This window comes from Heterocephalus glaber, unplaced genomic scaffold (assembly GCF_053883595.1).
Source record: "Heterocephalus glaber isolate CG9 unplaced genomic scaffold, H.glaber_assembly_v1.0 deba00000347, whole genome shotgun sequence".
Lineage (NCBI taxonomy): Eukaryota > Metazoa > Chordata > Mammalia > Rodentia > Bathyergidae > Heterocephalus > Heterocephalus glaber.
This window is the reverse complement of record NW_028258143.1, coordinates 34,350,306-34,363,702: the sequence shown is the minus strand read 5'-3', so window position 1 is coordinate 34,363,702 and position 13,397 is coordinate 34,350,306. Positions and strand designations below refer to the sequence as shown.

General features: G+C 32.0%; 1 protein-coding gene across 6 annotated transcripts in view; it reads right to left on the bottom strand.

The window, feature by feature from the left end:
• The window catches only part of Galnt13 (polypeptide N-acetylgalactosaminyltransferase 13), a 568,495-nt gene that overhangs the window by 35,123 nt on the left and 519,975 nt on the right, over positions 1-13,397 (bottom strand). For all 6 annotated transcript variants that reach the window (XM_004835936.3, XM_087196087.1, XM_087196104.1 and 3 more), the window contains one exon: positions 8,325-8,423. In XM_004835936.3, coding sequence (XP_004835993.1) covers positions 8,325-8,423 — 99 coding nt within the window. The remainder of the gene's footprint in view (positions 1-8,324; positions 8,424-13,397) is intronic.

Genomic DNA, 13,397 nt, shown 5'->3' with positions numbered 1-13,397 from the left:
GGTGTGTACAATAGGAGATGCAGTTATAAAACAGAAAGGTGTCATACTTTATAGTACTTTGACTAGTAAATAATATTAGCCTTATCCTGTAATAACAGGAACCCTTTCAAATTTTTGTGCTGTTTTGTATACTTTTCCAATTAAAAGTGATTTTTGGCAAAAAGTCATTTCTTCCTTGTCTAGGGAGGATGACACAAAGAAGACTTGGAACTAGTCAGAAAGTATATTGAAAACTATTATAGATCTCAAGTGAGAGGTGATCAAGGCCCAGATTTAGCAAGCAGAATTTTAATGGAAGAAAAAAAAATAGAAAGGATTAGTAGGAAGAATTCACAGGGCTTACTGTCTAGATTAGAGAGGGCAAGGCACAGTGAAAAACAAAGGAGCAAAACATGAAGAAGAGTTAATAGATTATGGGATAAAAAGGCTTTGGATGAAGGATGACATACATAGGTACACTGAATTTGAGACTATGTTTGGCCCTAGAGTTAGAAATGTGCATTAGTCATTCTGAAATAATAGGTTAAAACAACTGATAATCCTTTAGAGCTGCCTGTATATAAATTTGAGAGGATTGATTTCCTAGGAAAATAAAGTATTATGAACTAATAATAAATACAACAGTATGGTGATAACAGACTCACTACACAAACACACACATATCTAGAAACTTGATGCCACACCAATCTCATGATGGCAGGTCCCCCTGGATTTATGTGGAAAAACACTAATTTTTGGTTTGAGGGACTTAAATGATAGCTCATAACCCATGAACAAGTGGGTCAGTGTGAAAAGTTTGTCTTTTTTGGACATTTTTCTTTACTACTATTATATATACAATCTAGATTGTGAATTATGATAGACAGGTTTATCTTGGATGAATGATTCAGCCAAATTACCATTTTCTACAGTCTAAATATTTGTGCCCTCAAATCCCTCAATTCATCTGTTGAAACGTATGCCCAGTATTTTAGTATCAGAAGATGTATAATATTAGAAGATCTGTTTAGTCATGAGTGGGCTAAGGATCCTTATAAAAGAAACCATAGAGAACTAGCTAGTCCCTTCTATGTGAGCATACAGCCGAAAAAAGGTATAATTTATGAACCAGAGAACAGTCTACACCTGACAGTGAATCGCCTGACATCTTGATCTTGGACTTCCCAGCTTCCAGAACAATAGATCTCTGTCATTTATAAGCCACCCAGTTTAAATTTTTGTCAAAGTAGCTCAAACAGGCCAAGTAACCATTCCACCTTCAGTATATTTTAGCCTCTGAGTAGGATCATAAAGCCAACAAAAAACAGAGAAATTCTCTCCAAAAAGCATTGATGAAATTGAAATGCTCTTGGAATAGTTTCTGTTCCTTTTGAAATTGTGATAACTTTGCTTTCTTCTAGCTTGGATATATCCAACTCATTTAAACATTTAATGACTGGATGGTGTGCCTTCTTTCCTCACAGGCCATTTCATTTCCCTTGCAAATTTACTTCATGAAATCTTTTACAAGTTTTAATTCCACTGTGAAAACTCTAAAAGGGGATCCAATCACTGTTAAAATGGCTTCTAAATAATTATAACACTTATAAAAATGCAAACTTTAATATAAATACATATCTATTGAGTGAACAGATTCATTGTAGTCTGTGAGTAAAGTAGAAGGCATTACTAAAATAATTCAGCTTCTTCTGGGAGAGGGTCTGTAATCAAAAGTCAGGGTTTATTTTCAAAAATTTTAATGTAGCTTCCATCAGATTAGATTATTCTTAAGTATATATAATTACATTTTAGAGGAGGAGGAGGCACTTCTATGAAAGTTAGATAATACCTAATGATACCTTTATCTGGGCAGAAAACATGATTTTGATAAATGCCTAGCATAAGCTTCCCTAAAAGGCTTGCTATCTTGAAAAATAGCTCTGAATCATTTACTGGAATAAATTATATGGAATGTTTTCGATGTGCTCTTTCCAAATGAGTTGTTCCAGGGAGAAAGAAAAACATTATAAATGCTTTTAAAAAAGTTATTTTTCTACCACTTTAAACTTTTGTCTTTAAAACAAAGAAGTATAATATGTAAGGGATGTGAGTATTTTTCTATCACTTTAAGTCTTTAAAATGCAGAAGTATAATGTGTATGGGGTCTGCTTTTTTTTCTTGATTGGTGAGGGCAATTCACAGGGAAATGTTCACCAAGAAAATTAAAAAATCTTTATATTGATTATTGATTTCAAAGTAAAATGATTATTTTATAAATATTATATTAATATGACTTTTACCAAATCATAAACATATTTTAATACAAAAATTTAAAAAGTACTATCAATATATGGGTAGGTATAATATATACCAATAAGACTGATAACCAATGATCATTTTTGGTACTAATTCTTTTAAGATGGTGTGAACATCATTTAAATACAACTCATTATAAAAGAATGGTATTTCTGTACCAAAAAGAGAGAGACAAACCCTTGGTATACAAAAAGCGTTTTAAAGTATGTATATGGAAACACTACAGACAAAATGTCAGTCAAAAAATATTTGCAACGTGCATGACACGTTTAATGAAATATTGTTAAAGATGACAAGAAAAAACCCTCACAATGGAGATTTAAACAAAACTATATCTATTAAAAATATGTAATATCATTTTAAATGCTTAAATGCTAGTTTTTAAGTCCTCAGATGCATTGATAACAGTAGGAATATGGTTTAAAAATGTTAAATGCTTCTCCCAAACTAAAGTTGCAAAGAGGAAATACAAAAAAATATATAATGCACCATCAGCATTGGCCACTATGAAAAGTCCTGGGGGAATGTGATTGGGTATGAGTACAAATATAGTGGTTATGAAGGTGATTTGGAATCAGACAGAGTTAGGTTCAAACTGGCTTTCTGACTTAATCATGCTACTAATTTCTCAAACTTTCCATTAAATCCATCCTGAGTAAAACCATTACAATAACACAATGTACTTCAAAGATGGTTGTGAGAATCAAAAAAGATAGTACAGATTTAGTGCCTGAGTGTCATTTCTATTTCAGTAATTAGTCCTTTTAAATTGGTGAAAATGTAAAAAGAGGACCATCTGTCACTGTACATTAAAAGCCTTGTAATGTTGTATAACTTTGATTTTACAAATTCATTTCTAGACACATTTCTAAAGAAGTAAGTATGGATCCTTAGCAGGCTTCAGCTACAAGGATATTGAATATGGTTTATAACAATGAAAATTTACAAGTAATGCTGTGTGCTAGACAAGAGGAGAATCTATCTAAAAAAACTATAGTTCGTCCACTGAAAAATATGTCTTGGGCAGATTGAAAAATTGTACCCAACAGCTAGTAGAAGAGAAACTAAATAATTTTTAAGTTTGTGAATAAACAGGATAGATCCAGTAGTGAAATTGGGGAACAGTATCAGTGAATTGTAGAGATTTGAAAATACTTGCACCATGAAGAGAGTGGGAAATTATCAACACATATTTTAAGCACAAGAGACTATCAAAACATCAAGGTAGACCAAACTGCAAGTCCAGATCAGAAAGAAACTACCACGGACCCTTGATTTACAAACTCAATTTGTTCTTGAGGGCTGGTTGCAACTCAAGTTGGTCAATTGTCTTCAAAGTCTCTTTCATGCATAATTTTAGGACAGAATTTCTTCCAGGCAGATCTCATTGTCCTTAGAGAGACATTGGCCCAGGATTTCTCAATTAATCCCACACAGGCAAGGATGTTGTAATGTTCCTTCCAGAATTCTTTGAGTTAAATCCGGCATTCTACCAGACTTTGGTTGTAAGGTAAAACTAAAATTCCTATCATAACCCAAGTTGTTCGTATGTCAGGCCATTCGTAAGTGAAGGGTCCACTGTATGAGGAGCATTGTATACCATACTAAGTAATATGGATTTTATTTTTTGAGCAGTGGACATCTCCTAAAGATTTTGATGAAAATTTAAATCCAGTATAATATAAGTGATGTAGTTACAGACATAAGGAGGTATTTAAGTCATAAAGTTGAAAGAAGACATAGGCAAAGATGACAGAGATGCTGGATATGAAGGGATTGTGAAGTAGGAGACAAGAGACACTTTTAGATATACATGTCAGGATTTTTTGACCAATCAGACTTCAAATATAAAGTTTCTCTATTAGGTTTAAATTTTGGATATCTGTGTGAAAGGGAAGAAAATGAGTTCCAGTTTGGAAACAGATGAGTTTGAGATGCTTGTAGAAATTCATAATAATTAATTATTTGAGAGCCCATGTCATCTTTTCAGAAATATAGATGATAATCCCATAACTTCTAGAACCATATTTTACATCACTAAATTGTAAGGTTTTTCCTTCACTTGTAAAAATTATATCGAATTAATGAAATTCCTCTTTAATTCTTTTTAAAGTGTTTAACAATCAACATGATGCTACTTGCTAATGAAAACATTTCAAGAAAAATAGGAATAGAGTGTCTAATTTTGCAATTATTCCTGATAGTAGGTAACTTTATTCATAATAGTTAAAAGCGTACCTCAAAATGATTATTTCAAATTTAGTAACATTTTTCCACTTTATAGCTTTTTAAAAAATAGTATTCTAGCTACAAAAGCTTTCACTGATTCAAATATTTCAGCATTTAAGGAAAATATTTCAGACAACTACAAAAAAGTAAGTTTCTTCCTCATATCTCCATGACTTAAGAACAAATAAATCTACCAAAACTCCTGTACAAAGAGAAATGGTTAAAGAGTAATTGTCAATAAACATAAAATATTTTAACTTAGAAATATAACTGAGTTAACAATCATTTTAATGTTTGTTACGGCTTTTGTGTAAAGGCTAAGGAAAGTATATGAAGAGTATTTTGGGCTGGGGGGCTAATGTACTTGTAAAAATTCAAAGCTAAGCCACAAAAATAGATATTGCTTCCATGGGAACATAAAAGAATAGCAATAAAACAGGAAAGGGATGTTGAAAATAAAATCCTAAAATCTGTTCTTTTACAAAATAAGCAAGAGAAAAATCTAAAATTGCTATTAAGTATTATCCTGAAAATACTGAATTCAATCAAAGCAGAAGTCATAATAATTGAGTTTTATGTGATGATTTAACTTTTTCATAGTATGTATTTGTTAGAATAGAGCTAGAAGCAAGTCACTGTTTGTAGCTGAACAATACTAAAGGAAGTTACATTTTTATTTTGCCTTTGAAATTAGCCACTGAATGAATACTTTAGCTTTTACTTTTTGAAATAAAATAAAAAATAATTGAGAACATAAGTGAAAATAACATAAAGGGAATAACTGATGCCAATGGACAAATATAAGAAACAAGAGACTAGTGACAAGTAACAAGATTTCAGAGAAATCTTTTATGCATTTTATGGACAAATATTGTGCTCACTTCAGCAGGATGTATAAATTTTATGGACAAATATTAAAGCTAAAATATTAAGTAGCTTACTCATAAATTACTCAGTCAAGTTGATGATATTACAAAATGATGTCCTTCTATTCTCAACAGTCTCCATTTTTATTATGAAGGTAACATATGCAAAAATGTGAGGTAAAAGTGAAAATCTCTATTCTAATTCTAACTTCCTTTTATTTTTTATTTTTTGTTGTTGTTGTTGCTTTGTTTTTTTGGTTTTTGGTATCAGGGATTGAACTCGGAACCTTGTGCTTGTGAGGCAGGCGGTGAAACCACTGAGGTAAATCCCTGGTCCCAGCTAAATCCCTGGCCCCCTAACTTCCTTTTAGATTTATTCTCCTTAACAATCTATATTCCAGACAGATTACAATCCTAGTAGGTTACTACACTTATATAATATATATATTATAAATTTACAGAAAAATACTCATATATGTTTTTCATAAATAGGATCATTGAAAGAGGCACTCTAGATTTTTCCCATTTTGTATTTTCAATGACAGTACTTATATGCCTTCCTTTGCTACTTATGTGACTACACAATATTCCTTACTATGTATACATTAATATTTATTTAACTATTCATCTTTTAATAGATATTTAGTTGTATATATATATATATGTGTACACTATTAATAAGTACATAGGTTGAAAAATAAATATGATTTCAGTTTCTCACTTGTCATTAAATTGACAATGTAAAGGTATTAGAATGTATTCAGGAATTTTTTTTGTTTATTGCTTATTTTTTCACTTACTTTATGAACCCCTAAGATTGGTGTTTTTGTTTTCCTTTGGTTACAATGACAATAGGTAAAATTATTCCTTCACAATCTCTACGAGGTGATAAATGTAAAAACCCATTGTTCTGACCATGAAGACCCTGATGTCTTTGTTTGACTCGTTTATTATGTGCCTCTCAAATCACAATCACTGTGCCACATGCTGGGAATGAAGTTAGGGTTACAGGGGATTGGGAAAGCTTATTTGGGGTATTTGCAATTTTGTAAATAAATAATGTAGTTTTTAATACTTATGATCTGGGTAAATGGTGTAATTCACACAAATATGAATATATGAGAATCCTTTTTAACACTATCCTTGCCACCTTATTGAATTTTTAAAGGTAATTTATGTCAAGTACTTTTTCTCTTTCATTTTAGTATGCATTAGAATTAGAGTGAGATCATAAGGAATGTTTTTTGGTTTCTGTACATCATTATGGTACAAATGATTAGTTGATTTTTCCCCATAACCTGTTGAAATGGATTATAGCAGTCAATTCTGAATGCCCATCCAATGTCTGTGATAAATGACTTGTGAGAAGCAGCCATGTGTGTCTCTGAGGCCAAAAATTCAGTGATTTTGTACTTAGGTGTATTCAAGTAACATATTTTGGCCAAAGAGACATACAATACATAGAAGAATGTTGAATTTTACTTTTTCCAAAAAAAAAAAAGTAGACATGACCCTTAGAACTCTTCCTCACTACACTTTTTCTTATCCTGAATGTGGGCACACTGTGTGGAGAAGATTCATTAAACTCTTCTGACCAGCTGATGACTGTGAAAGTTAACTACAAGGATTCCTCATGAAATTATTTATGACTTAAACAAATGTCCACACTTGACTACATTCATACTTATGTGAAAAAATTAAACCCCACACCTTTACTCTTCTGGTTTTTCTTAATTTTCATTCTTATTTGTACCTGTTTGCAATACATAAGATTAAAATCATAACATCTTAATTCTTTGTATGTCCTCTTCCCCTTCTCCCCCTCGCTGCCCTCCCCCAAGCTTTTGCAATTTATAGATAAATTTGTCAGAATTCCTTTGGTTTGTGACAGTAGAGGCCTTTCATTTATTGTGAATCAAAACAATAAGCTGGATCATTTAAAATCTTTTTTCCTCCATCTGCCTATATTGTTTTTTCTATGATCTTTCATCATAAACTTATTTTCACAAACACTATAATTTAGAGATTTGCTTTTAAATATTTTCTTGTATGAAGTAAAACTTTGGAACCCTACTTGGCTTTTAATTATTAATTGTTTCATCTCTAAGGAAAGCATTGAATCATATAGGATCTGTGCAAAATATGGTATCAAAACATCACAGGGCCCGTTATGTTCTTGTTTTACAGTACAGAGTTACCATGTAGTCCTGAATCCACATGTGCTGGATAGACTACCTTTTGCAACCTTAGTTCACTCTAACTTAGAACTTACACCCCTTAGAAAGAACTCATAACTTCGGCACCAACTTGCCAGCAGCTGTCTCAAGCTCTGTCTTGTTTTGAACATTTTCCAGGAATTCCGAATTCTTTCTTTCAAAGGAGCAAGGCTTCTTAAAACAGAAGACTCACAACCGAGCAACCTTGTTGTAGAGACACATTCCAAGACTTAAGCGGATATGAAATTCTTTCTTATGCTCTGATAATTTTCTGAGAATTAATTGAACTGATGAAACCAAAAATTTTTCTAGGGTTTTAGTCAGCCTTCAGTGCTAACTCATGTACTTAAAATTTTTATTGAAATTCAAAACTTGTAGAAATCCTGATACACATAAAAAGTAACAGAAGAAACAGAGTAACCGTAGAATAAAGTATAACCCTAATTTGTTCATCATGATAAAGTGAAATGGGTCTAAAATATTTAGCTATCTTCTTAAAATGTATGTTCATTGAAAGTATTACCCTTTGATTTACTTTTGCAACACTCTTTTAACATACTTGGAACGATAAAATAGCCAAAACAGTTCTTGGTTTGAAGGCTCATTTTTTTTTACTAAGCTAAAAACTTATTGTTATTAGCACATGAGCCATGACCTACACTAACAGTTTTAACAATATTTTCCCCCTGAATTTGTAAGCTGATAAAAAAGAGTTTACCTGGTTTCCTCCCATGCCATGACAATTGAATATACCCACTTTTTCATTTTCCTTGCGGCCCATGTTGTCTAAACATTGATTGGTTTCAACATTTCTTATCTAAAGGGGAGACACACAAAAAGAGAAGGTAAGTCAGAAAATCTTTGTGATATTATTAAAGTACATTGTTCACTAAATGATGCAAGTTTGTAAGGAAATTCCCCAAAAATATTTTACTCTAAATATTTATTTTTCTTTTTTGATTGTCTATACTTATTCTCAGTTTGTAAACTCCTGCTGAAGTAAATTTGAACAGCACTGCCTTTGGCATTAACACCTAATCAAGTTGTAGTATCAGAGAAGAAGAAACATCTGCATGAATTAGGAATTCTTCTCAAATCCTCTAAAGATTAAGACAAATAATTTCCCAAATAGCCTCAGTTCATTTTTGAAATCCCAGACTACCTACCACATCCAAAAAAGTAAAAACAGTGTTTAAATATTCAAGTTTAAAAAGAGTGATCATCATATATGGTGAATGTTTAAATTTTTAAAAATAATAGTAAAAGGCACCCTGCTATTAACCTCCCTCCAAATATTCCCCCTACTTTGAACACACTTAGACCACTGTTCTTGCTGCTTTCTAAAGTGGCTCTTTGCTGAGTGTCTTTATGAGGTTGATCAAAAACATGGTGAATGCCATTGCTGCATGCTATTCAGTAAAAAAGGCAGGCTCATAAAAACATTATGGTGTGTCCTTCTGCCATATTCACCAGATCTGGCACCACGCAAATTCTGGCTCTTCTCCAAAGTCAAAATGACCATGAAATGTAAATATTAAGGCAAATTGTACCCAAATAACCACACTCCATTCTTGATCTTCCATCCAGGGAATCCATTCAGGACATCAAGGCAGCCACAATAGAATAACTAAAAGTACTTACAAAAGAGCATTTACAGAACTGCTTCAGAAAGTGCCAAGAACAAGAACTGATGTGCTTGATCTCAGGGGGAATATTTTGAGGGGGATTAATGGCCATGTACCCTTTACTCTAATAGACTTAAAAATTTTAAATACATTATATTTTTCAGTCTCACCTGGTATGGTTTATCCTGTGCATTAATAAATATTAATTATGTTGTTTATTTCTGTGACTAAAACATGTATCTTCTTTCATTCATATTGCCAAACTTAATGAAAATGCTTGACCCTAAGAGAAACTGTTACAAAGTTAACTGGAATTTCACATTGCAGATTATTGAGAACCAAGATTAAATTGCCAACTGCAGACATAAGATTCTTGATTTACACTCAAACACTGTATTCATCCCCTAATTAACATAAATTAATGAATATTTGAGAGAAATATAATTACAAATGTCTTTTATTTTCAAGATGCTAAAATTACTAAATCAAGCACAAATTAATATAGAGAAGGAGGAGGAAGAGGAAGAAGGATCCTTCTATTGAATGATTTGTTTTGGATGGCTTTTCCTTATTTTTGACTCTAAATATATATTTGTAATTATGCAACCTGTGTGTGAGAATTTTATATCTCTAACCCATATTAGGACATGCATGTTTTAGTGTTCCTTCAATAAAATTACTTGTATATTTTTATATACAAGCTATATATTGATTTGACATCTTAGTTTTCCACTTTGGCAAACTAGTAAGATCAGATATTTATATATAAACTTACAGAGAAGATGGATTAAATTTATATGATTAACTTTGTGTGTGGTGAATAACCTCATGGTCAAGTACTGGCTCATGGAGTTGGGAACAGTGTTATCATTTGCATTAATACCCCAGTCAGAAGATGAGAATAGTGGAGATCAGAGTTCACACTTGGTATGGATTGGAAAGAGCAGGTCAAGCCCTGTTCCAATGCGCTGAACTAGAGAGCAGTCATGAATGATTTTATCAATAAATCTGTTTAGAAAGTATAGAAAACACAATAAATATTTCAAGAAAAGGATTTAGGTTTCCAGAAGCAAAACACATATGGGCAATATAGGTTTGAAATATGTCCTGAATCTGATTTTGGTTGGTTCAGGAATTAGAGGGAACTGAGTGTACAGGCCAATGATTTCTCAGGATCTGTAGATAGACAATATTGAAGGAGGTAATAATTGATAGATGATATAGTAAATATACCCATATATACTATACATAGTAGAATATCAGAAAAGTAACAGTCTGATCAAATTATATACATGTAAGTAGAATTGTTTTCAAATACTTAACATTGGTCTCTTTATAACTTTTCATAAAAGATAAACTTTTTGAGAAGCAATAAAATTATTTTTTATTACTGCAATTTAGTGTCATAAAAGTATAGAATAATATTTTGCCATAATACTTAATAGTAATATCACAAAATAATTCATTTTTTAAATGTAAGCTGTTCTATCTGATTTAATGGACTCTGCTAGGAGCTTGGTACAGTACTTGAATAGATACTAGTTAACAATCACAAGCCTTTACCGAATGAGGTTTTTTAAGTTATTGCCCCTTTAACAGACAACAGAAAATTTAAAGTATATCCCACTACATAATCTAATATGCATCTGATAGCATGACACATTAAATGTTGAAAATTAAATACAGAATTGAAGAATATCTCCCAAATATTTTCCCTCAGTAACAACTCATTATCAATCTCCTTTTTATAACAGTTTCTTTTTTGTTTGTAGTACTTCCAATGTATTAATTCAACCAAGAAATACTATTGAGACAATACATACATCACGCCTAACACTATTTGAGGTTGGAAGATATAGGAATGAATAAAATATACATACTCTCTTCCATTGTGGAGCTCACATTTTAGAAGGAAAGAGTGCAATAGACAGATTTATACCATCAGAATATCAAGAAACCTTACAAAAAATATAAAGGAGAGTAAGGGTAGAGAAGTTGATGAAGGGGTGCTATTTTGGAAAGAAGACCAGAAAAGTTCACTCTGAGGAGAAGATACTTGAAGAGACAATTTAAAGAAGTCAGAAAGTGATATTTCCATCTAAAGAAGAGCATTTCAGGACAACAACTAATATATGCTCCCTATACCTAGTTGAGAATACTGAAATAGCAGGTTAGCAATGGGGCCACGTGTGAAACAGCGAGCAAAGGGCAGGCTAGAGAATTTTCCAAGGTTAAATAATGTAAAGAACCATAGCTCTTTGAATGTGAGTACAGAATAGTAATAACTATTCTGGCTTTTGTCAGGAGAACAGAGTAGAGGCGGGGACTGGAAGCAGCGAAACAAGTAGGCAGCATACTAAGTCAGACTAGCAAGAAAGAAAAAGGTACTCGGAACGGAAGGATAATAATGGGGGTGGGAGTTTTTGAGATTTTTTTTAAGGCAAAGCAGCAAGACTTCCAATTAAATTGGATATGAGCTGTGAGAGGAAAAAAGACCTCAAGAAATATACAAAGTTTAGGTCTGAAAAAATGGGCAAGTGATGTTTTCTTTACTGGGAACAATACTCCGAGTTCTTGTATGTTGATAGCTAACACTGTCTTTTATACCTGAAAATCAGTTTGGTAGATCTGAAGTCTTTGGCTGATAATGTATTGTCTGGAGTATCTTTAAAATGTTCCTGCATTTACTTCCAGCATAAAAAGTTGTTTCTGAAAAGTCTCATGGCAATCTGGCTTTTCCTCCTTATTATACTTAACTTACTGTATTTTCCACCTTTATTATATTTACTTAGATGCTAAACTGACTTTTTTCTTTAAAATATAATAGATTTATTACAATAGATATTGGTATTGTCTATTATGGATACTCCAGGTATGTAGTGTGCATTTTCATCACTTAGGTTCAATTTTATTTTTAGGGAAGTTTTCTTGATTTATAGTTATTAATACTCATTTTGTTTCATTGCACTGATTTTCCATTTAGGAAATATTATTTTGGATTTTGTTGCTCCTCTTCTATGTATATTACTCTTGATCAAATAATTTTAAAGTCTCTTCTTTATTTAAACATTCCTCTCTTTTCTGAAATCCCAATGGCATTTTCTTTTTGAATTATTATTATTATTATTATTATTATTATTATTATTTTCTTGTACCAAGATTGAACTCAGGATCTTGCGCTTATGAGGCAGGCAGCGGAACCAATGAGCTAAATCCCTGGCTCTTTTTGAATTATTGATCATGCCTTCTCAAATGTTTAGTGTTCATTGCTGAAATTATTTTTTCCTATATTTTCTAATTTTTCTTGTATTCTTGAAGCTCATATCAGAGAATTCCTAACTTTGATTTATAGCGTTATTCTCTATACTTTAACAATTTCAATATTTATTTTTGCTTCTTTTTAATAATTAGTTTACACTTTCCCTTTGTCTTAGGAGCATAGAGTTTTGGTGTGTTTGTATTATTTTCAATGATACTTTATTCTTATTATTTAGTCTTAGGGTATTCATTCATTTTGTATTATTTTTTCCGTTTGCATAAAACCAATTTTCCTCGATATTTTAAGCAAGAGGAATTGATGACAGGGCCCTTTCTAATTTAACAAATCTAGAATTGCCTCTACTGTACTTTTTTGAAGTGTAAAAAAAAGCCCTTCTACTTTTTCAGATTCCCTGCATCTGTTCACCTCTTCTCTTGTTATGTGAACTTTTCATTTCCTTTGCCCCTATTGTCCCTAACCTCTCAGTTTGCCTAGCATTCTTTTTGTTTTAATGGGGGAATTAAAAAACATTCACAACTGCTGATTTTTTCAAGAATTCTGAAGTAGATTTATTTTCAGGATTACTTGAAAAACAAACAAAAATGTCCTATATTCGATGTGTTCTAATTATTCCACGTTCAATATGGTTTGGTAGTTTCTGCCATGTAATGTTTTTTTGTCCTTTACAGTGTCCAGATACTAAGAGAATGTAATACAGGAGCTTAAGTATGGTCAGGCTGGCTGGACATCAAAGCTGGGAGAATAACTAGAGGCAGGGGTCTGTGGTTTAGAAAACCCATCACAATGAGATCAAACCCTTCTAACATCTGAAAGTTCTAAAAACTCTACAGCACATGAATTCTTGCAAATCAGTAAATGTTGCAGTTCTCTATGATAATACATATTA